This window comes from Trematomus bernacchii, unplaced genomic scaffold (assembly GCF_902827165.1).
Source record: "Trematomus bernacchii unplaced genomic scaffold, fTreBer1.1, whole genome shotgun sequence".
Classification (NCBI taxonomy): Eukaryota; Metazoa; Chordata; class Actinopteri; order Perciformes; family Nototheniidae; genus Trematomus; species Trematomus bernacchii.
In genome coordinates, this window is record NW_022988050.1 from 17,975,325 (window position 1) to 18,000,816 (window position 25,492).

Genomic DNA, 25,492 nt, shown 5'->3' on the forward strand with positions numbered 1-25,492 from the left:
ATAATGCAGTGTGGATCAGTAAATGCACATGCATGGAACTCCAGACCGACGCGTGTGTGTTATGAATGGAACAACGCGCACATCCGCGTGGCGTGAAGGGTTACCACAGGTGTCTGAACAATCAACAAGCCTAAAGTAGTGGAGCGTCTACAGTCAAACATTAGCATGCTTCACATCTCCCCTCTGCCTGTGTATGGCAGCATAGTGTTGTAACAGCCAGGCAGGAATACTCACCGACATCGATGCATGGTCATTGTTGTTATTCTGAGCAGAGACACCCCAAAACCAACCAAAAATGGAGGAGGGGAGGAAAAGAGGGAAAGGACAGGAAAAGAAATGTGGCAACAATAAATGGACAGGAGGAGGTAAATTCAACTAGAGATAGCTTTCATGCTTGGTAAGTCAAATTAATCAAGGAATAAAACTGCTAGGAAAACAAATTAGTAACAGCGCTGCTTATTAGAAGGGCGGTTAATGGGGAAAGCAGACATTCTTATAAAAATAATCTATAATTTATTCAAGACAGGAAAAGAGACGTTGGAGAGAAATGCAGGAGTGGAACTCAACAAGCTGTATCTGTGCTATTAAAACACATTAACTGACCTTTAACCCTTTGATATCACTAAATATGTCTTGTTGAACATAATGGCAGTGTGTGCAAAAGCAGTCAGTAACAGCACACTAACCATGCATACAGACACATTACCAAACACCCTTAAATTAACAATGTAAAACTCTACACACATTTTTATTAAGGATGTGATGGACATGTAGCAAAACACCAGGAAAACAGGTGGGGTTACGGGGAAATGTAAAGAAAAGAAAATCACATCCCTACTAACAACAAGACACAATGGAAACTGCCAAACACCATCAAAAGCTGATAAGATGTGATCAAAAACTAAAAAGACTTTGTACCGACAGTTCAAAGACAATCAGTGTGTCAACGATTGGTGGGTCAGACTCACCGGGAGGTGTGTGAAGACCTGGAAGGTGGAGCGCAGGAAGTTGATCAGGTCCATGAGGTATCCTGAGGCTCGCCCGTCAGACTCAGCCATCCCCCATTCATAGTCCGCCAGCTGGATGAACTCATCGATCTTCTGGTTGAGTTTGGTATAAATCTCTCCCTCTGCAGCATGACGAGCATCCTGGAATTGATTTTATAAGCCACTATTACCAGACTGATAGGACTTAATACATGTTTCAATACAGTTATACTGTATATCATAACTGTATAAGGAATATAGAGACAACTTGGCGAAACGCAAACCTGAGAAGTGTACCGCTAGCTATTATGCTAGCATTTTAGCACTTCAGACCATATTAATTACATTTTTCTCCCTTTTTTTATAAAACAGAGTATGGTTACAGTGTCGGACAGTCTTCTGCCAGTACTGAGAACAACATATGTTCAGAACAGAACTGATCAATGTTTTGACTTTCAGTTGAGATCAAAAGAGACTTTGCAATAATTTGGTGTGGGTGGAATCACATTCCAACCTGTCACCAGGTTGGAAACCAAAGTAAATGATTCGTTCTCTCATCCCTTGCAACACTTGTGAACATATAGACAAGCAGAACCAATGAAAACTCAATAATTGACAAAGAACAATCCAAACCCACATTTACCTTGAACGTGGACAAGCCATAGAGTCTTGTGGTGTGAACTGTTTCAGGGGAGACGTTGGTGATGTTTGTTATAAACTCCTCCAGATACTTGCAGGCCTGCTCCAGGTGGGTGGTGTTAATGATGATCTGCACCAGCTAGAGAAACAAGGTAACAGCTTCAGACTTATTGTTAGACTTAATAACAGTGTGTGTGATTGTGCTCTGTAACAGTAGTGGTTCATACCTCGGTCAGTCCTATGTGAGGTTTCTTGATGAGGTTCTGCAGACAGCTGCTGAGTGTTCTCGTCAGCAGCAGGTTGGTGGATTTCCGCAACATGTCATCGATCTCTGTTGAACTGGACACACAAACAAATGTTCTGTCTATTCATTTTAGATATTTAGTTGTACAACAAAAAGAAAAATGATTAGCACTATAGAAGTGCTCTAGAATCTGCTCTAAAATACTCAAAGTATACCCATGTTAATGTTGTGTGGACCAACCTCCGGTGTAGAGACTCAGAGAACTTGAGGCTTGCGTAGATTAACTCTTTGACCTGCGTGTAGATCTGAGGGACGGACTGGGACATTGGCAGCTTCTTTGGAAAGTCCTGCTGCTTACACACACGCGAACAAAACACAGAGAATGACAGTATTAATTGACTCATTATCTATTATACACTCCGTTTTAAAATGTCACTTTTTTTGCTTCAATGTTTATGGTTCTATAAATCTAATTGCAGTGGAAAGTAAGGGAGGGTAAGAGGGTGTTGGTTGAAGGGGGGCTTTTTTTACATTCATTGCCTTAACCAAAGATTAAACATGACAATTAACTTAAGTCTTTATTAATAAAGATTTCCAAAGGGGCAAGTCAAAATGCACTTTGTGGCAGTAGAATTCTGATCTACTTGATTTGATTGAGCGAGTTAAAAGAAACATGTGTTCTGAAACTGTGCTGCAGTTTGGTCAGTGTAAAGCACTTGAACTTGTTACCTTCTCTATCTCAGCATCATGGAAGGGAAAGCGGCTGACAACCAGTATATACTCCTCCTCTGTCTCCACGGGGATGGGACTGTAGTTGTCCAACTCAAAGATCTCCCTGTGGAAAAAAACACAATTTAATGTGTGCACATTTACATTTTGGGTTAGTATTGGAGCTTTGCGAATCTCTCTCTCTGCGACATTTCGCGACGTGTGTTGCTGTTCTTAATTCTACAAGTGTTGTCTGAGTTTGAAACTTTTAGGACCTCTACATGCACCTTACAGTACGATGAGCCAGAAAACAACGCTTTACAAATGTTCTGAGAGAAAAATGTCTAAAGTAACTCTTTATCATTGCAAGAAATGTCTTCGCAAAATTGCTTACAGCTGGGTTTAATGTTAAAATGTAACATGTAAAATGAAGAACAGAAAATAGTTATAGACAGACCCATGATCAAAGCTCACCTGAAAACCAGAGCCCACTTCTTCAGCAGAGTTTCATTATACTGGTCTCTGACCTCAAACAGCAGGTCAAACAGCCGGTTCACTGGGAATCCATAACCCTGAACACACACACACACACACAGAAAATCATGTGTGTTCATCACAGTTGCTCTGCATGCTTATGGAGATGTCCAAATGAAGCACAGCACATTGTGAACCAACCTGTAGTGTGTCAGCAAAGATGACTATGAGGTTCTTCAGCTCCAGGACCAGGTCTGGGTCATCACAGTACGACTGGGAATAACAAACATCATAATCAGCAAACAACACCTAAAGGCATGCGATCGGAAAAACAGCAGTTGTTGTTATTGTTAACTGCAACAATAACACACCACTCTAACCTCCGTATTGGTGTTTTTAGTACATCAAATGTATGTTCAGGGGTGCACTCATCCCACGTTATATGTTATCAGTGTTTCATTAATAAGCTGTATGTCTCACTGGGATGAAGAGACTGGGATCATTTGTTAGGCATCATCAAGCTTGACTTAAACACTGCTTTCCTAACTCTGTAAAATAAAATGTAACAAATAAATAGATAGATCTAAATGTACTGAATTGTTATATATTGTAAAAATAACAAAAAATAATAGGAATTACAATTCATATTTAAACATTTTGTATGCAGGAGATAATGGTCAAACCTCTGGTCAAAAAGTATTATCATGGTGAATGGTAGGAGGATTTGCATTTTAAATGGTGCCTTGCTAACCCTTCAACTACTTAGGCTGGTGCCCCACGGGAACGAAAACGGGTTGTATCCGCATATTTCTCTTGCGTATAGCCCTTTTTTCCACACGAGGCCGTAACTAAACGATAGAAACGGACCCCGCAAACGATAACGGGTCCAAAGGTGGATAGATCTGGGAACGGAGCGCTCTGGGGGGGTCCAACGGCTCCGTGTGATCGCCTCTATACGATCATTTTGTGATAATGATGATGCAATAGCCCCGCCTCTCCCCGCCTCTGCTGCTCACCCCCGCAAAAGTACACTGCACACTGAATTCAGATTATGTATCTTTATCTCGATATGGACATAAACGCGAGTGAAGTCTAATCTGACAGGACGGAGACACGCAGCTCCTCCCGCTGTGATGCAGCGGGAGCAAAACACACACTTCAAGTCAGATCATCACCCTTAGCTATTTTAATTACCTCTCAAACTACCTAAACTAGTTATAAATATGTTCATTTTTACTGTCAGGTCACTCATTACTGGATCAGCTGCTGCATGAGACAGACACTGACACTGTCAGAAGAGAGGAAAAAGAGAGGCCAGGCTCCGTGTATTTTATTATTATATATAGTCGTTATTCATTTGTTTTAAAGCTCAATAAATAACAAAGAAGACCTTTGACCGGCACTTTTATAATTTTGTCCGGAAGATTTAAACTTTTACACACGTTGACCGGCGAAAAACTCTGCCCGGTTCCCTCGGCCCCCACCACGGAGAATAAACAGAAGGGCAACCATGACGACCATGCTTCTTCGCTGCTTTTGTGGAGGAAGTTACAGCGCCACGTACAGGCTCGGCATATGTACTGCAGCTTTTTCCAGCGGTTGGAGCTAAACGGAGCTGTCTCGTGTGAACAGACACTATCCGGTGTATATTGCGTGTGGACGGAAGCTTTTTTGCGATTGCGATTGCGTTAATCCTATGCGTTTTGCCGTATGCGTTCCCGTGGGGCAAGCACCTAAGAGCATTTACACTGCATGCCATCATTTAACCATCCACACATATTTCTACACTGATGCTATACAAGGTGCCAGACTGCTCATCAGTATTCAGTGGCAATTTACCCACAGCTCCAATGCTACAAAGATGAATCTGAGACACATCCTCCACAGTTATCCCTGTAAACTGTGTACATAGTGTTATAATAGAAAGCTTGACAGGCGTAGCAACATTAATAGGGGAGGTGCTAAGCTAAGGGTCAATCAAGAACAACAAGGTGTCTCCATTTTTCCTACGTGCAGAGTGATTTACGACCCTGAAAGCAGCACAGTTGAGTCCCCTCACTCTAACAAGGATCCTGCCAAACACAGGAGTGTGTAAATCACCAGAGTAAATGAACACAGCCTGAGATTTGACTTAAAGCAGCGGCCGGCTGCCTGTTGTTTACGCAGACACACACATACACACACCAACAATCAGCTGGAGACTGCACTACACAGCAGCAATCACAGCAGTGGTACTAATGTATACCACCAGTTTGGACAGTTTTATGAGTCTGTTGGTATAATGCTCTCATCCATGCTATATGTGAATATGACATGACGTTGGTATTAATTAAAAGTGCATTCTTCAATTTGTTGTTTTAATGAATGTAGTATTTAGGGTTAGATTATTTTTATTATAATTATAACTATATAATTGATTATTAGTTTTCCGGGCATTTAGTTAGTGTTAGAGTTTGTTTTTTTAGCTTGTAAATGTCTCTGTATAATACATGAACTCTTTTATATTCTAGATTTATTAGTCATTTATATTGTAAATACTTTTAGTTTAGTGTCGGAGCCCCTGTTCCTAGTTTGAAATAGTTTAGCAAGCTGTCCCATTTCACATATCTCCATTATGTCTTATAATTGTATTTTCTAACTGTTTACGAATAAAACAAATTGTGAGGAATTTGTGTATTCCAATAGTGTGAGAACTAACAGCATGAACACCTTTTGTTATGTGCAATAAAATCGTTGACATTTGACGGTGAATTAGAAGGGGCGTTGCATGGACAGGTTTGTGAAAAACCCTTTCTTCTGCCTGTGGGCTGACCATGCCGTGGTTGTAAGGTCGGACCCTGGCGGTGTCGTGGCCCTGGAGGCCCCGAGGGAGACCAGGGCCTTTGTTAGTCTGCTCACCCCACGCTGTGCGGCCCATTCTCTGGCTTGTTAGCATAATCCTCTGGGTCATTTACAACTGACTGGAGCCCAGCGGTCAGGAATATGCCTGCTTAATCTGCTGTTATTGTTGCAATCTGTCTCTCATTAAGGCCCCAATGACCTCCTCTTTGGCTGCATGCGTATGTGTGTTTTGACCTTTTCTCTTGAGAGTGACATCATTAGTGTGTTTGTGGGTGCGCTGACCTCCACAGTGTCTCGTGTGTGTGTGTGTGTGTGTGTGTGTGTGTGTGTGTGTGTGTGTGTGTGTGTGTGTGTGTGTGTGTGTGTGTGTGTGTATCAGCAAGTGAATGACGGTTCTTGCAGGATAAATAGATCCACAGCAGGCTCTATTATCTCTATTAACTCTGAACAGTCCCCTTCTCATTCACTGTCCACTCCCTGCTCTGTTACTGTATGTGTCATGCGTGTGCGTGTGTGTGTGTGTGTGTGTGTGTGTGTGTGTGTGTGTGTGTGTGTGTGTGTGTGTGTGTGTCAGTGGCGAGCCGTGAGCTTTATACCTAGGCCCTCTGACCCCCACCCCTTCCTTCGAAAAAAAGACATTATTACAGTACGTCACAGCGTATACTTCAGCGGAATATCAAAACAACGGCCCAGGGTGCAAAACGCATCAATGACAGCGACCCTCTACCACACAAAACAACACCTGTGATCCCAATTTGTGTTCTTTGACATTGAAAATGATATTGCATTGTGTTTGTTACTTTCATTGCAGTTGTATGTCTTAAGTGTAATTTGGCATGCTTTTATTTTGAAGGCGAGTTCACGCTGTTGACAGGAAGTTGTTGTTGCTATGGAAACAAGAACAGTTTCACAGCGGGCGGAACTCGTCATAAAGTCCGCGATAATAAAACCCACCCATTTAGAGGGAAGATATGATTGGTCAATTGTACTGTCATTTGACATTACTCTCTCGTTCAGTTACTATAGCGGGCCCTCTGTGAATCGCAGAGAGGCCCGCTATAGTAACTGACATTCAAACAGAGACTGAACAGGCAGATTCGAAGGATTTATTTATTTGGAAATGTTATTTTATTAAATCAAGTTTTTTTTCGGTAAAACTAATGAAAAATATAACAAAAATAATATTAAAAAAATATATATTTAAAAAAAATATATATATTTTTAATGTTTTTAAATATTATTTTTTGGAATATCTTAGGCCCTCACAGAGGGCCTAGAGGGCCCTAACGGCTCGCCACTGGTGTGTGTGTGTGTGTGTGTGTGTGTGTGTGTGTGTGCATACAGAGTGTGTGCGCAGCACGGCGATGATCTTGGACAGGGCCATGTTCCACACTTCATCAGTGAAAGCTCTGGTCACCAGCCCCTGCGTGGCATGAAGGATATGGTCCTCCACAACGAAGAACCTGACACACAGAAAACACACACATATCAGGATTTATATTTATGTTCACATGTGGCTGACTGACATAAACTTGACAGACAGATTGTAATGTTAAAATCAAATGTTGTACTGTGACAATGAAGAGAAAAAGGGAGGAACATCTTACCCCACAATCTGATTGAAGTATCTCCTGTAGCCTTCCACTGTCTCATGCTGGACACACACACAAATCAATGTTTTTAGTGAAACATTATTCAAGTAAATGACTGAAAGTGTCTAGTTATTGCTGCCTTATTTGTTGTTAATAAATTGCATATCAACTTGTTAAGTCTTTGAGTCAAAGCTGCTTGAAAATAAACATTTGTTGACGTCAGGGATATCAACCATAAATAATGGAATATAAATACAGTATATTGATGAATATGCAGTATGGGTGATTCATGATACTGCTTCTATACAAATCATAGGATGTATAATTCAATCTGCATGTGTGTTTGTGGCTCACCATGTTAGCCTGTGGCTGCAGGACGAGCCGGGCCTGTTTTTTCCTCTGTTTCCTGTAGTAGTTCTCAAATGTTTCTCGGTCACCCTGCAGAGAAATACAAACGTTTTAGTACATCTTCGAACTTTACTGACAATGACAAAGAAATAAATATTAAAATCAAAAAATGATGGCGGAGGAAATATGGATATTTGAGCATAGTGGGTACATTTGAAAATCATAGTGGAGAAAGTGAAAGATAAACATTTAAGCATCTATATTTGAAAATGAAATAATACAGTCTTTGTTGTTTGAAAAGTAAAATAAAGTATAGTGTTATATATCTAATGTTGCTACTTGGCCTATTCACACTTAAAACTAAATACATTTTGTTTTAAGTGTGAATAGGGCTTGGATCAAATTTGTAAAAGTGTTCTGCTGTTATGGACTTGGATTTCAGTTTCTGAGGTGAAGTCATCAGTACATTGTGTGCAGAGGTACGCAAGGAGTTCATTTAATCATCATGTTCAATTCTGGAATAATACACTTCTACACAAAATCGTTTCTATGATCCTTTTTATGGATGAGTGTGTGTCTTTGTGAGTGTGTGTGTGACCAGAGAGACACCTACCAGCACTGTGTAAATGTGTAAACACCTGTAGACAGGCGAGAAGTCCACTAGGTCCTGAGCAGTAAGAATCTGTAAGACAACATGAGAAACAAATATATATATATTTTTAACATTTCCAATACATTTATATGATCTACAAATTATTAAAAAAAACAGCAACCAATGAAAACAGGTACCCAATTGTGAAGTAGCAAGATAATGGAAACTCATACACACAAAGGGGCAAGTGTCATTATAGTTTGATCACTTTCTATTTCTATCTCACACAACTACACAGAAGGTTTCCTCACCTCTTCATCTCCTTCATCCTCATCTCCCGTGTCCTCATCCATCATCAGGCCGTTGTGAGTGTGTGTTTGTCCGTTGAGGGTGTACACAGGCTTGGTGTAGTGGCCCGTACTGGCCTGCTTGGCTACTGCGCTGTTAAAGGTCCTGTGCAGCTGGGCCTGCAGGGTCCACACACACACACACACACACACACACACACACACACACACACACACACACACACACACACACACACACACACACACACACACACACACACACACACACACACACACACACACACACACACACACACACACACACACACACACACACACACACACACACACACACACACACACACACACACACACACACACACACACACATCAGAGAGCTGAACAATACATGTTCACTTCTATTGTGGGACTTATTGAAACACAACCTCTCATACCTGTCTCATGGCAGTCTCTCCGACCTTGTCCGAGTGTTTTCTGATGCTCTCCAGGAAGTCCTTGAGGTCCGACATGGAGATCTCCTTGATCTCTTCTCTCAGTCTGGGCAGGTTTTCAGCCATGATCCGACAGAACCTGTACTGACTCACCCTGCAGGAGACAGCAGAACCAGTCCAGTTGGGTCCACTTTATAACATACTATCTAATCTAACCAGCATTGTATCATTTTATATGTAAAATAATGCAATACAAAAGCAGATTCATCTTATTTCTATTAAATGTGAAAAGACTTATACAAATTCAAACTTCCCATAAAATGGCATAATGGATTTCTTAATTAGATTTTAATTCCTGCTGCAACAGCTTTTTAAGGCGGAAGAAGGAATCTATATTAAAGCTGCACTAATCAATATTTGACATACACAATGATTGTTTACCATGTGTAATGTGAAAGCTGTCACAGAATATGATCACAAACTTTGAAGGTCCCCTCATCGCTACAGAACTGTTAGGTCTCTTTTAGCTCCTTACTTAGGTTTAATGTTAGCATTTTTACTATATGGGTTCAGTTAGCTTTTTCCTTACTCTATATCCAACCTCGTCTCTAGCAGCAGTTCTGATAAATCCAATACGTTCATCCAATATGTTTGGAACACAGTGAGCATCAACAGCAAAGTGAATCATGCTGCCGTTTGAGAGATTTCTAAGATTGCAACACGTGATTTTGCCATAACTATGAATCACCAATGATGATCTAAGCTACAAACACTACAGCGGTTTAATATAATGATCCTACCTGGGGATGAAGACCTTTTCCAGCTGCTCCATGGTTTTCAACGCAGCATAGTATCTGCAGAGGAAAACAATAGAGCTGCAGTTAGGATGCAATCACAGCTATGGATATATTCCAACATTTACTTGAAGATGATTTGAGTCTCCACCCTCTGATAAAGTCAAATAAATAATTCTTCCTTCATTGAAGTTTAGAAATCAAGCACTGTCTGGGAAACCCCTAAAAGGGAATTTCATATTGCATTTCTTATAATTCATACTAAAATGTCTTTTAATGGTCCGTCATGATTCCAACTGTGTAATATGAGGGCAATTTTAATTCACTTGAGTACTCCTTTAAATGGCCAACATGGACAGAAATGAATTTAAATGTCAATGTACAGGACAGGAAACCTGACAAATGTTTTAAGACAGACATGGAAACATATTAACCTATCCCTTTGTGTTTGTTTCACTGAGCAGTAGGCTGCCCGATTATATATGAACCAGGTTTTTAAAAACACATTGCCGCATTCACACCAAGTACTTTGCCGTACTCAGTGCCGGCACTCAGTGCCCCGGCACTTATTACCCCAGGGCACTCAGTACAGATCGCGTTCACACCGGAATAAATTCCCTGAGGGAAGATTACGCAAATGAGCCGCTGACGTCACTTCTTCTTCTTCTGCTTTGGGTTTACTGGCAGGCCGCAAACCACTTCACGGTGTATACTGCCACCCGGAGTCCCCGGCCGGAAGTCCCCGGAGTTGGGGACTGGCTTCAGTAGAAGCAACTGGGACTCCCAGCAGCGTCTACTAACAGCAGAAAAATGTAAAACGGGATAGTCAGGATGACAATAGGCGCGTTCACACCGGAGTACTTTTCACCGTACTTTTCGCGTTTAGTGCCGTTAGTACCCCTTATGTCGCGTTCACACCAAAAAGAGCACTTAATCTCGGGAACTTTTACCCCCATTTTTAGTGCCTGCTGAGAGATGGTACTTTCCTGGGGGAAAAAATGTGCCCCAGTTCTGATTGGCTGGGCGAATTGCAAACCACGCCCCGTACAACTCTGAAATGTTTTGTAGAGCTGCCATTTTATTATCCTGGCATTAGCATTATTAGCATTAGCATTCGCCCAGCGCACAAATGCAGAGAGACTAACTTATGGCAACACAAAATAAAACATGGGAGCGGTGAAGATGAGGAGGTGTCGGCGTTCTGGCGATTTACTCGGAAGGCTTCAGTAGAAGCTGCTGGGAGTCCCAGCAGCTTCTACTGAAGCCAGTCCCCAACTCCGTCAGCGGCTCATTTGCGTAATCTTCCCTCAGGGAATTTATTCCGGTGTGAACGCGATCTGTACTAAGTGCCCTGGGGTAATAAGTGCCGGGGCACTGAGTGCCGGCACTGAGTACGGCAAAGTACTTGGTGTGAACGCGGCTATTGTTCTGAGAGAACACCTAAAGGATATAAGACTAATGTATTCAAATTGTATAGTATAACAATTAGGGCTGTCAGTCGATTAAAATATTTAATCGGGATTAATCGCATGATTGTCCATAGTTAATCGCGATTAATCGCAAATTAATCGCACATTTTTTATCTGTTCTAAATGTACCTTAGAGGGATATTTTTAATACTCTTATCAACATATGAGTGGACAAATATGCTTTATATGTTTGTTTATTATCATTTGAACAATGACAAATATTCTCATGAATATTAAACACAACAACCTGAACATTACAAATATTCGCCTCAATTCAACCTGGAACCTCTCTCATACAATAATACAATACAAAGTGTGTGTGTGTGTGTGTGTGTGTGTGTGTGTGTGTGTGTGTGTGTGTGTGTGTGTGTGTGTGTGTGTGTGTGTGTGTGTGTGTGTGTGTGTGTGTGTGTGTGTGTGTGTGTGTGTGTGTGTGTGTGTGTGTGTGTGTGTGTGTGAATGTGGAGACACTGTGATGGATCGTTGGAGCTATGTGCAGCTCAAGGCATATATGCTCGAACGGGAGCTGCCTGGACGCTGCAATCATGTTGCGCGCACTATCCGTGCTGAGTGTGCTGACTTTTCGTACAATGTCCCACTGTCTGGCTACCTGCATAAAGTCAAGTGCTCGGCGCAGTTGTCGGCGAAATGTCGCTCCTCTGTTTTCATTGAAACAGCTCCTTATATCCGTTAGCTCAGCTAGCTAGCACCAGATGCTAACAACAACAACACGTAAGGTGTGCCTCGCTCGCGCTCCACACATACACACACCCTCCCGGTCCTCCCGATGGCCAGTCCGGGCCTGCCGGTGAGCGTGGAAGTGTGGTCTGCCACAAGCGGGCGGCAGGAGCGGGGCTGTCAGCATCAGCTTGTAGATGGTATTTTAAACTCGATGCGCTCTGAAACTACGGGGCGGCCGAGGACAAAAAATACACATGCGTTAATCGCGTTAAAATAATTAGTGGCGTTAATTTTTTTTTCCGTTAGCGCGTTATTAACGCGTTAAATTGACAGCCCTAATAAAAATAGATTGGGTTAGTGCTGTCTCATTTAGATCCTCTTCTAATGGGCTTGTGCACAACAAGCCAATCATAAAGCCACATGCACGTCTAATACATTGCATGCAGTTAATTGTTGTATTTCATTCATTGGGCCACCTGTGCTACAAAGATGTTGTGCTCTTTCATAGTGTGCACACATCACCAGGGTTCAGCCTTGGGTCAGTGTGCTGGGCTCCCATCATTAGTCTGATAGGCAGGCTGTGAAGGGATCTAATTGGTCGGTCAGTGAGTGTAAAATGTGTTGTCTACACATGAACAGAAGACAGCCTCATAAAGTGTACAGTGAAAAGGTTTGTCAGAGTGCAGAGCTCCAGGATGGACAACACAAAGCCTGCAAGTGGCTGGGCATTGGACAGAATGTGACCTGGGCATTGGCACATACCGCGCAGGAAATAATGTGCATTTGCACCATACAAACTCATCCCAATTTGTCGTAAGTGTTTAGGCTATGTCATTAGTGCTTCAAATACACTCCACACACAAACACAAATCCCACAAGGTGGTCAGCATGGTTTAATTGCCTTGGATTGGCTGAGGGTCGTGACAGGGCTGCAGTGAGGGGGCCTTGTTGTGAACAAGGGCACACTGAGGGTCAATTGTCCTGCTAGTGAATGGCCTTTTTCCTTTGGTACACAGTAATGAACAAGGAAGGGTCATTATTTTCCTGTCCTAAGTGAACTCTCCTCCCCTGATGTATTTACGACCAAACATGAAGTTCATGGGGTAAAAAAACATTTTTACCACAATTGGTTCGGTAGGATGTTTGATTACTCTGTTAGCTCTTTGCTAAAGCAGTTGTTTCGAATGGAAACGGAAACATGTATATAGTTTGCTATTTAGATTTACATCTCCATTTACTTAGTTACTTCAGTCATTTAATACCAGATTAGTAAGCAATCTATTACTGCCTACTGTGGTTCAAAGTTTAAACTCTGACCACAGCCAGCCTCACTTATACTCGTACATTTAAGGCTGGGGCTCAAATGTAATACTTTTTTGATAATATTTGTTCCATTTACTAAATATATATACTCATACTTTACTTTATATGGATGAAATCCTCTATACTTTATATGGATGACAAACTACCTCTTCATGGACTAAATCACGTTTACAAGGTTTTAACTCGCATGGTAAACCATGCATTTTGAGTTTTTGTTTGGTTCATGTTTGTTTAAATGTATATTTTGTTGTACTTCTCAGGCTGTGTGAAATTTGATTTTCATCATTGTTTTAATTTGTTATTTTCATTGGTTCTTTCGGGTCCTAAATTCTTGAAAGGGAAAACTCTGTTGAACCTTTGGCAACAACATGCTTTTTCAAAGTATATTTAGTATACTAGTACATTTGTATATATAGTCATTATATATACATATATATTTATATATAGTACCATGCTACACCTCAGTTGATCTCATATACTTGTAAGTGTGCCGCGCTGGGTAGTAGCATGGCACTATAGTGCTATAGCCTATGGTACCTCACAGTTGGACACTGATGGGAAAGGGGTGCTGTCACCAATAGTTGATAAGGCAAGCAAGATTATAGATAGTGTGATGTAATCTGGGAACTTTAAGAGTATTACACCTCTGAAGTTGTTTTAATATTAGTGTTCATGAGTCACATCGTGATGAAATGCTTAGTTATGGATACCTTTTGGACTCCAGCTGCTCCTTTAGTTTGCTGTACATTTCTAGCACTGAAAAGGAAGACAAGACGGGAAACAGGATCAGTAACAGGATCAGTACTTGAAGCCATTCACTTACTTTTTCTCCAAAATAGCTAATTTACTGTGCATACAAGATAACACATGCTAGACTAAAGTGTCTGACCAACCCAAGACAGGAAGTTATATTAAAGTTTATACTTTACTATTAACTCAAAACAGTGGCTAACTAACAAGTCTACCGTAACAGGAGGGTTGTCTGTCTGGCAATAAATCTGCATGCCTTTGAGCAAGGCACCAGACATCCACACCGCTCCCCTGGCGCCTTATAATAGTTGCACACTGCTCCAAATACTGGGATGTGTTATATGCAGGGACTAACTGAGAATGCAGGGTTGATTAGAAAATAATTCATTTCAAATCCTCCATTTCCACTAAATACTATATACATTCCTACCTGCACACATACATGGACTCCAGTGGCACCCTAAAGTCACAGATGACTAACTAGAATAAAGGGACCATCATCTTGACACACATGCAGCAGTGGTACCTGGTATACAGAGCTGCAGCTTCTCCACAGTGGTGGCCATGTTCCTCTGCTGGATGCGGCAGCGAATCACCTCTTCTGTCTGACACGTCACCTGAGGGAAGGAACACACAATGGAAGGAAACAATGAGAGAGAGGCCTCCACTGTTCACTACTGGGTTAAAGAACGGTCATGTGTAATGCACAACTGTCTTTGCACAACAAAAAGCACACTTGTTGTCCTCTGCACATTCATGCATACACTCATACGTGGACTTACCTCCCTCCCCGACTCCTGGAGCCTTCGATTAGTGTCCGTCACCTGACCCTTTAAAAACAAACACAGACAGTTTACATGTAGTGACTCAGAATCTCTACATTTATTTTGTCTTTGCTCCACCTTTGGTTCCTACAACTTTCTGTTTAATGTCAAAACATATATTGTCTTTTTCCTGTGCTATATGCTATAGAACTATCCTATGAAAAAAACAATAATGAACACACACTGTAGAGAAAGCCGCCTGATGCCATAAAGATTCGCTACAACACCAAATATATATTAATCTGCAGCAGAAAATAATCCCAGACAAATGCACCGCTTCCTCCTGTTGGAGCAACATTTGCTACAAAATACAGCATTTAGCTGGTACAGTATTTACTTCAATATATATTGAATATACAAAATATTTAAGATTTTGGTTTTTAGTAGTATTCAATGGGCTTGGGTGACTGAACTCCATGGACATTGACCGACTTATACATTGTTGGATTTTGTCCTTACATTACATTTGTGACTTAAAGGGGGAAAATGTCATAAAAACCAGCCATATCTTTTAAAAGTTGCTGCATGTAGAAAACAAAAACATGGCAGAGGTTTAATTTGAAAGTTTATCATGAGGATATCTTGCAATGTTTCATCTATAAATAAGGGGTCTTCCTCTCATTGATATTAAGGTAAAGGTGGGGAAAATATGTATTCATAATGAGACGTTCAGGTTTCTGTGACTCATCACTTATCTTAAAGACTCTAAAACACTGGTTTATTGACATTCTTGAATGGCTCCATGTTAACAAAACCACGACTGTTAAGTATTTTTTTAGAATGCTGTCACATGTCTATCCGTCCTTCCTCCCTGTCTGCTCCCCCTCTTCATGCCCTCTCGTTTCCCTCTCGTTTCCCTCTCTACCTCCCTCACTGCAGCTGCTCAGCCTTGTAATCAGCTCATTGTCCATGAAGGGGGAAGGACAAAGGCTGGCAAATTCAGATTAACCAGGCAGCGAGGACCTGAACCCATCGCCGGTGCACTGGGCCTTTCATAGGGTTTAATGGCTTGTGACAGGCTCTTTCTCACAGATTCAGTGACAAACTTCTCAATTCTGGATGAGGATTTTTGAACTCTCGGCTCTTGTCACACGGCTGAGAGCCATGACCCAATTGACCAGTCGGCTTTCTGATGACAATCCTTTCAACAGTGAAGCTTCCAAACGAGGGGGGACAGACCAAATAATCACCGCTTCTTTTTTCATTATTCAGGCACGCAGCACCACAGCACAGAAGTGCTCGAGAGCAAAGAGATAATTGATGTTTCTAGAAACTTACCCAAGACTGTTATCTAATACAGCATAATGTTGCACTGGTCAGCTACCAGGAAGTAGAACCAATTACATTCTATTACAGGACAGGGTCTTCTCCCATTAGCTACCTTCAGAGGTGGGAAGTAACTAAATACATTTACTCAAGTAAAGTATACTTTAGTACAATTTTTAGATACTTGTACTTTAGTTGAGTACTTCCATGTTATGCTACTTTGTACTTCTACTCCACTACAATTCAGAGGTAAATGGTGTACTTTTACTCCACTACATTTATTTTGTACCTTTAGTTACTTTACAGATTTGGATTGATGATGTGAAGTATAATCGATTATCATACAATCATTCAAAGTAGCTATTTTGATTCTAACACTTCTGCACTTTTAGATCGCAAGAAGTGACGGGGACGCTGGCTCCGCTACTCCAGCAGCATCCCTGGAGAAGCTGAAAATAATCTCTTGAGAGACGGTGCCTACGCGCCTGAACCGGGACGCATACAGAGAGAGAGCGCGGAAAAACCTCCGGGGATTTCAACGTGACACCGGTGATACCTTTTCACAAAATAGCATCCCTTCCACACACACGTATCTGGACATTCCCTTGGTAAGATCATTTACCAAACAGTTGTAAGAAAATACACATAGATGACAAGGGACTGCCACAGTGTTTATTTAGTGGTTTATGCTGGCTCCTTAAAAGGTGTGCCTATGATACAAAATCACAGTGTTCCTTAGGGTGGGAAACCATAGCCTATATAATGTAAAACAAGAAACCTTTCTATCTGGGAGTTTAGAACGTCGCCCTTCGTGTTTACTGAAATACACACTCATACAGAGGTATTTCAGTTTACGCGGGAGAGGCCCTTCATTCATCGAAGGTATCTTCCTCTCCAACTTTGTTTTTACTTCTATAAGTAACTTCGATGATGGAAGCCATTTGTTATGTTCAAGAGTTAGATGTTTTCGTTATTTGTGTTACCATGTTAAAGTCACCCAGGGTTTACAATATAGAGATGCTAAATATACATAGAAACAAATGCAAGAGTACAATGTAATAACTCTGAATGTTAACGGGTTACAAAGTCCAGTAAAGAGAGGCAAACTCATTGCCTAAATGAAAAGGGAAAATCAACATATTATCTTTTGGCAAGAAACTCATCTTGTACAAGCTGAACATGAGAAACTAAAAGAATTAGGATTTAAAAACACGTTTTACTCCTCTTATGTTAATAGGCGTGCCAGAGGTGTTGCTATTTTAATTTCAAACAAAGTGACCTTCCAGCTCTCCTCACAGGTTATTGACAAGGAGGGACGTTATGTCCTGGTAAAGGGAATTCTTGATTCTAGGCGTGCCCTGTCGCCCAAACTCAATTTGGTGTGTCCCGAACCGTCGGCCGTGACACGCCTTATTTGGCCTTTCACGGCCGACGCATGGCCGATTCAACATGTTGAATCGGCCATGCGTCGGACACAGGCAGTCGGACCAAGAAACCACTCTGATTGGCTTCAGAATCACCCCCCGGTGGCACCAGCAGTGGCACCAGCAGTGAAACCTTGACCAGCACCACTGCATTATTTTATCTCACTTTATGCTTTGCTCTTGCTGCTTGTTTTACACTGATTTTATGTCTTATTTTATACTGATGTAAAGCACTTTGAACTGCAATCCCCTGTATGAAAGGTGCTATACAAATAAAGTTATTATTATTATTCAGATGGATGTTTCTGCCCCTCTGTTCATTCTCCCATTATCCTCCTCAATCTGCCTAGAAGTATTTTAATGTTGTAGCTGTTACTATACCAAATACTAATGCTAGGACTGCAACTGACAGTTATGTAGGCACATTGTTATTGTTTCTTATCGCTGTGTGATTAAAAGAATAAACACAAAAAGCAGGATAGGCAATGCAAAACTTTATTTCGTACCTTCATACACACATAACACAACATTAGAATGAGCTTTTATCAACGCCTACATGATGATGACCTGTCAACATGACAGGAAAATCCACATGACATTAATACAGAGCGGGCAGTTGATGTTTAAGTCTCCGACAATAATTAGCTCTTTGTTGGAGTCACAGGAATTCAGCAGGAGTTTTACCTGGTCATAGAAATCCACCTTAGCGGTGGGTTGTCGATACAGGCAAATCATGGTGAGGGACATTTCCTCAGATAGTGTGATTTCCACACCAACACAATCAAACTCAATATTAGCTGGGAGTACAATCTCCCTACAAGTAAAGGTATTCCTCACATAAAGCAACACACCCCCTCCTTTTCCCTTCAGTCTGTCCTTCCTAAACACATTATATCCTGACATAGATACAATAGAAGATGGTGACGACTGTTTTAGCCAAGATTCAGATATTCCCAAACAGTCAATATTGGACTCAAGGAGGAGATGTTCTAGTTGTTCATGTTTAGTGCAGATGCTGCGGAAATTTAAATGTCCACTGAATAGTCCCTTCGTCTTGCACCGAGGATCCCACACTATTTTAGCTTGATTCACTGTTTGAAACATTTTTGTGCAACGGTGTCTTTTAAATACAGGATTTCTAGGCTTTACCTCGGTGCCGTTTATGACAGTGGAGCAGTCAAAGCTAGCTGGTGTTTTATGGATGTCTGCCGCTAGGCTGCTAGCCATCGGCGCGGAGCCATCGGCGCTGCATTCCTCCGATGGTGTTAGGCCTGCAGTGCTAGGCCAGCAGCCGTCAGCGCGAGACCACCGAGACCCGCCGGCAGAGCTAGCTGTTCAGCTAGCCGGCTTCTTCTGAAGCCAGTCCGGTGGTGTCCGGTGGTGTCCGGTGGTGTCCGGTGGTGCGAAAATCACCGCTGCTAGGCCGCTAACCTCTGTTTGCTTTAATCGAGGCTACGTAGTTATGCAACGCCCCCATCGTCAGCAAATGGAAGTACTACAAAGAACCCCGTTTAGTGCAGTTATTTCACAAGTTTTGTTATATACACAGCTCGGAAAAAATTACCGAGATCCGGACCTCGGTGACCTCAAATGTGGATACGGCCCTGATACCAAGTTACTGCGTGGCACTTTGGTTTTGATAAAACAGTGTAGTTCCACTATATAAACGTTACATTCATAATCAAACAAGACAATCTGCAAGAGAATTAGCTATTTTTTGTTATTCTTAATTAGGGCTGTCAGTCGATTAAAATATTTAATCGCATGATTGTCCATAGTTAATCGCGATTAATTGCAAATTAATCGCACATTTTGTATCTGTATCCGAGTGGACAAATATGTTTTATATGTTTGTTTATTATCATTTGAACAATGACAAATATTCTCATGAATATTAAACACAACAACCTCTGAACATTACAAATATTCGCCTCAATTCAACCTGGAACCTCTCTCTCTCTCCTCTCTGTGATGGATCGTTGGAGCTATGTGCAGCTCAAGGCATATATGCTCGAACGGGAGCTGCCTGGACGCTGCAATCATGTTGCGCGCACTATCCGTGCTGAGTGTGCTGACTTTTCGTACAATGTCCCACTGTCTGGCTACCTGCATAAAGTCAAGTGCTCGGCGCAGTCGTCGGCGAAATGTCGCTCCTCTGTTTTCATTGAAACAGCTCCTTATATCCGTTAGCGCAGCTAGCTAGCACCAGATGCTAACAACAACAACACGTAAGGTGTGCCTCGCTCGCGCCACACATACACACACCCTCCCGGTCCTCCCGATGGCCAGTCCGGGCCTGCCGGTGAGCGTGGAAGTGTGGTCTGCCACAAGCGGGCGGCAGGAGCGGGGCTGTCAGCATCAGCTTGTAGATGGTATTTTAAACTCGATGCGCTCTGAAACTACGGGGCGGCCGAGGAAAAAAAATACACATGCGTTAATCGCGTTAAAATAATTAGTGGCGTTAATTTTTTTTTTGCGTTAGCGCGTTATTAACGCGTTAACTTGACAGCCCTATTCTTAATGCTTGTCATTCACACGTTAATAAAATAAAATAAGTAGGCTACCGATACATAGCAGAACAATTGTGGCGATGTTCAGCTTAATAAGCCTTGTTCAACATAATTTCTTTAGCTAATACTACAGCGGGCTGCAGGCAAACCAAGTCCGAGTTTCGCTGCATTCCTTGATCTCCAGTTATAACGCCGGACTCCGCTGCCGGGACGCCGGCCGGAGCTAACGGAGCTAGCCCCCTGCGGCTCCGTTAGCTCCGGCGGCCACCACTGGGATAATTGGGTCCCCTTTTAACATTTGCTCCCGTTTAGCAGGGCTGCCAACCTTTGAGTTCAGCTTGGAGTGAGATTTTTTTTTTGGTGAACCGAAAAAAGAAACGTTCATGTGTACATTGTTACAAATGTATTGAACATGTACAAACTAGGGTTTCCCATTAATGTACCGGGCGCTACAGTGGAATACGCACATACACAGTGTACCCGCGACTCTTACAATGAAGGCTCGACAATCAGCTCACAGCATATAAAATGGCATATAGGTGTAAGCAGAGGTAAAGTGCTATTTCATAAGTCCGGGGGGGGGGGGGGGGGTCCTCACCTCCTCTAGGGGGGTCCGGGGGCATGCTCCCCCGGGAAGATTTGTTTTAAAATATTGAAGTTAAAACCATCAATCTGGTGCACTTTGAGAGGAAAATGAATTTATGGATGCATCTCTCAACATCCATATGAAACAGAACTGTAAACAGATTTTCTTTTTCTTTATGGATATTTTACAAATCACTCACCTTTTAACCTGTTAAGCACCAAGCCTGTTTTTCATGTTTCAGGCTCGAAAATGACATGCCCAAAACAAATGACTACAACTTAACTTCTAAAAGGGTTATATGAATAATTTCTTTTATCAAAGCAAGGTTACATCTGTGAGTTGGATGTAGAAGTGTCAGAATCAATATAGATGTTTTTTATTTTAAAGAAAATTCAGATTTTACATAGTAAAAAACTGTAAATTATAGTGTCCGTCCAAATATTATTTTTTACTTATAGTGAAAACTACCCTTGGATGATGGGTTAGTAGACTAAAAGCTTTAGGAATCCAAAGTACAACATATAATAAGTACCCTGTATCAAGATTGATGCAAAACAAGTGACATTTGACCTTTTTAGAGAGGTTTAGCCAAAACCACCCCACCTCTGAGGTGATTTGGGTGAAAATGGTTTTTTTTCCATATCTCTGGCCCCCCTTGGTCGATTTTGATGGTTGACACCTCTTTCTGACCGTTAGAGCCAATAGAATCGAAGGGGGAGGCCCCCACACACACTCGTTATGAAAACAAACGGTGGGGGCTTCGCGCATGTAATTTTGCAGCAGAGTGGACCGATCTCTCGCTCTGACATTTGGAAACGAAAAAGCAGTTTTATTGCTTATGGATTATCAGAAATAATTTCAAAGAGGACACAGACACATTGGATTAACCTATGGATTAACTGCAGCATCGTTTTTTTATCGTTTTAATGCCATTGAAGACCAGTTTTGACCAAGGTAAGCCATGTTAGCGTTTCTAGCTACCTAGCTCCACATGTTATGATGTACGCTTTCGTTTATAGCGTCGCAAATGTTTATCACTGAGTGTTGAGGTGGGCACCCCCAGATTCTGTGTCTCCAGGAGATGCAAAACGAGGGGTTGGCTGTGCATCTAGGATAAGTAATAAGGGAGTTATGAGTGAGTTTAGGTGCAGTTTTAGGTTACATTTTTTCGCTCGTGACTAATTCAGAGGCTGAGTGTTAGCATTGTGGGGTTTTTTTGGAGAAAAAAAATTAAAAAGATCAGTTAGCTGAGTTTCTTCCCGTTACATGGATATAAAACATTCATAGTTTATTAAATATTAAGATTCCTTAGACGTTGTTTCCTGCAAATGACGCGTTTATCCGCCCGGTACCGGGGGGGCGGTGCGTAACAGGTTAAACTGTATTCTTGTTTTACTGTCATATAGTATTTCATAACTGTTTTTCATTTATTCTCATAAATGGTGACCAAACCGTTTGAGACCCACTGAGATAACTAGACTAAAGTTAACTATCTAAACACTCAGAGAGTCCCTTACCTCACTGAGCTGTACTGTAGTTATCTCTCTCAGTCTGACAGGAGAGAGCTCTCCCTCTCGTTGTTTTAGAAACAGCTTCTAATAATCCGTTAGCGCAGCTAGCTAACCAGATGCTAACAACAACAATGCAAATAGTGAGTTTGGTAGAAATATACTGTATAATAGTAAAGTTATTGAAGATGATGCCATATTTATTGAAGATTTTACATTATAAATATTTCCCAAAATTATTCAAAAGCATATTCTTCAAAACTCCTTGCTGTAGTATAACCACCAGGAGACTATTGATGTGTGTGGTGAGTTTGGTAGTAATATGCTGTATAATAGTGATTGAATATTATTGTATTCTCTTTTTTCGGAGTTGCACTTTGCAGACGGTCCTTGAGCACTCGTTTCTTCTCCGGCTGCGGATAGAGACCAATGTAATGTGTCCAGCTCGGAGGACGGCGCGTATTGGCTTTTTTGATCAAAATGTGATTGTAGTTCGTTGTCAACCTTACCACGGTACTTAGGAGACGTCATTTGTGTCTGAATAACGTTTTGTTCATGAGTTATTGATCCGTGAAATCCGAATCTCCCAATATCGTTCCAACTTTACTGAACTAAGCCAGAAGACCGTCTCATTTCGTTGACCGCTCGGTTTGCTGATCCTTCACTTTATTTTTATATTTATATACATTTATTTTGGACGAAAACTTAGCGTGAGGAAAGGCATGTGTGGCGTGAGTGCGTGAGATATGGGTTAATTGCGTGACTCTCACGCTCAATGCGTGAGGGTTGGCAGCCCTGCGTTTAGCATTATGGGCGTCATAGCCATAGACTATAAAAGTCTTACCCAAGGCTGAATCATAAACTAAACTGTATATGTGTATATATATATCAAGTACAGTAACTACAACTAGCTAACGTTGTAGCCTAGCAGAGTGGACAAGTTGCTGTTAGCTGACAGTGAGGCACGTACCTGTCCATCAAAGTGACCACGCCCTAATTTATGCAAAAACTTTAAGACCTAATATAAATAAAAGGGTCGCGTTATAAAACAATTCACTCACCAATTCATAATCATGAAGGTGGAATCTAACTATATCCCGAATAATTTGTATTGCATCCAGGGGCAGAAACATGTTTATTTCTGCTGTAAAGTTGGGCATTTTAACATGGGGGTCTATGGAAATTGATCCTTTCTGCAGTCATCGCCTATCGGCCGATAGATGAACTGCAGTTTGTGGCACTTCCTTATTGGCCTTCCGGCTCTGCCCCAGAGTTTGCCGCTTGGGCAGAACCCTATGTTATCAAAGATTTTTGGGATTCTCAAGAGCTACCATCAATAGATGTGGTACAAAATAAATTGCTAACTCAAAATATCACAATATCAGAGCTTGACAGTGCTATATCAAGACTCAAAACAAGCAAGGTGCCAGGGGGAGATGGGTTTTCGGCAGAATGGTACAAGAAATTCAGGGAACTATTAATGCCTATACTTCTAAAATGTGTCAACTATATCCTTAAGGGTGGAGAAACCCCTGTGTCCTGGAAACAGGCTATAATATCTGTGATTCCTAAGGTGGGGAAAGACCGAACTGAATGTAGCTCATACAGGCCTATTTCTGTTTTAAACATAGATTACAGATTATTTGCCTCATTAATGGCAAAAAGACTAGAAAACATAGTTCCAGACTTGATAGACACAGATCAAACCGGTTTTATTAAAAGCAGACAGACACAAGATAATGTGAGGCGGTCTTTGTTTCTGGCCGATATTATGAGCAAAGACAATTCAGAGTCAATAGCAATCAGCCTTGACGCAGAAAAGGCTTTTGATTCTGTAAATTGGGAGTTTCTGTATCTGGTGCTGTGTCATTTTGGCTTTAATGAAGAAATCATTACATGTCTTAAACATGGTTCGTACGGTCATTAAAAACCTGGAAAAGTCATGGAAATTCAAAATGCAAATTCCAGGCCCTGGAAAAGTTACGGAAAACAATATTTTTCCCAAAGTTTTGGAAAAGTCATGGTCATTTAACTAAAGTTGCGTCAAATATAATTTACATTTGATCTAATCGCCGAAATAATCTGCGATCGCGAGCTGTTATGTGCCATCATGACGTGCATGGTGTTATTTTTTAATATATGAAGCGGGAGCTGTGTGCTCGAGTCTTCCTGCCTGTCGGCTGAACTCTGCTGCTCCGGGAAGAGGGTCTAACTTCAGCAGCTACATTACCTACGGTGCGTTCGTTAACAGTAACAGTGCGGAGTCACTATGGCACAGACTGGACCGCTGGTGAACAGGTGTTAGAACGGTTCAGGTGTTCAGAGCAGAGCTCCCTGTCGGAGCGGCAGAGCATGATGTGCACTGAAACGTTTTTCTGTCGCAATATTATTTAATTATTTAAGGAATCGTTGAGCTAGTTAGCCAGCATACATTTTCACTATCTGCTAACGTTAGCTTTAGTCTTCGTTTTCTAATAGTTTTTCTCATAGGCTATAAACAGAGGTCGTATAAGTATAGATATTGTACTAGAGTAAAAGTAGAAGTACTCAGATCTTGTACTAGAGTAAAAGTAGAAGTAGGCTACACAGATCTTGTACGAGTTAAAGTAGAAGTACCAGAGTGTAGGAATACTCTGTTACAAGTAAAAGTCCTGCAATCAAATTGTTACCCAAGTAAAAGTACAAAAGTATTATCATCAAAATGTACTTAACCTGTTAAGCCCAGAGCCTGTTTTTCAGGTCTCAGGCTCGAAAATGACATTCCCAGAACAAATGACCATATCTTCCCTTCTAAAAGGGTTAAATTAATAATCTTTTTTCTCAAAGTAATGATAAACCTGTGAGTTGGATGTAGAAAAGTCAGAATCAATATAGATGTTTTTTATTTTAAAGAAAATTCAGATTTTACATAGTAAAAAACTGTAAATTATAGTGTCCGTCCAAAAATTATTTTTTACTTATAATAATAATAATAGCTTGCATTTATATAGCGCCTTTCAAGGGACCCAAGGTCGCTTTACAGTAATAGGGCAAAAACAAACATAACAAAACAAAAGTCAGACAGACAAAACAACAGATCGATTAGGGGCCGAAAGCCTTGGCAAACAGATGGGACTTGAGGGCCCTTTTGAAGGCGTCGAGTGTGGGGATGTTGCGAATCTCCGCAGGGAGAGCATTCCAGAGGGTGGGGGCTG

At 41.4% G+C, this 25,492-nt stretch overlaps 1 protein-coding gene across 12 annotated transcripts in view; it reads right to left on the reverse strand.

The window, feature by feature from the left end:
• The window catches only part of exoc6 (exocyst complex component 6), a 62,846-nt gene that overhangs the window by 17,714 nt on the left and 19,640 nt on the right, over positions 1-25,492 (reverse strand). For 4 of the 12 annotated variants that reach the window (XM_034119814.1, XM_034119810.1, XM_034119817.1 and 1 more), the window contains exons 3-19: positions 14,963-15,010; positions 14,707-14,797; positions 14,141-14,186; positions 9,964-10,017; positions 9,167-9,317; positions 8,736-8,891; positions 8,446-8,514; positions 7,839-7,922; positions 7,500-7,546; positions 7,235-7,355; positions 3,253-3,324; positions 3,052-3,149; positions 2,599-2,704; positions 2,110-2,219; positions 1,853-1,964; positions 1,630-1,764; positions 969-1,148 (exon numbers count right to left, since the gene is read on the reverse strand). In XM_034119814.1, coding sequence (XP_033975705.1) covers positions 969-1,148; positions 1,630-1,764; positions 1,853-1,964; positions 2,110-2,219; positions 2,599-2,704; positions 3,052-3,149; positions 3,253-3,324; positions 7,235-7,355; positions 7,500-7,546; positions 7,839-7,922; positions 8,446-8,514; positions 8,736-8,891; positions 9,167-9,317; positions 9,964-10,017; positions 14,141-14,186; positions 14,707-14,797; positions 14,963-15,010 — 1,680 coding nt within the window. Of the gene's footprint in view, positions 1-234; positions 265-968; positions 1,149-1,629; positions 1,765-1,852; positions 1,965-2,109; positions 2,223-2,598; positions 2,705-3,051; positions 3,150-3,252; positions 3,325-7,234; positions 7,356-7,499; positions 7,547-7,838; positions 7,923-8,445; positions 8,515-8,735; positions 8,892-9,166; positions 9,318-9,963; positions 10,018-14,140; positions 14,187-14,706; positions 14,798-14,962; positions 15,011-25,492 lie in introns of all 12 variants that reach the window. The other 8 variants (XM_034119807.1, XM_034119818.1, XM_034119815.1 and 5 more) reach the window with 3 other exon arrangements.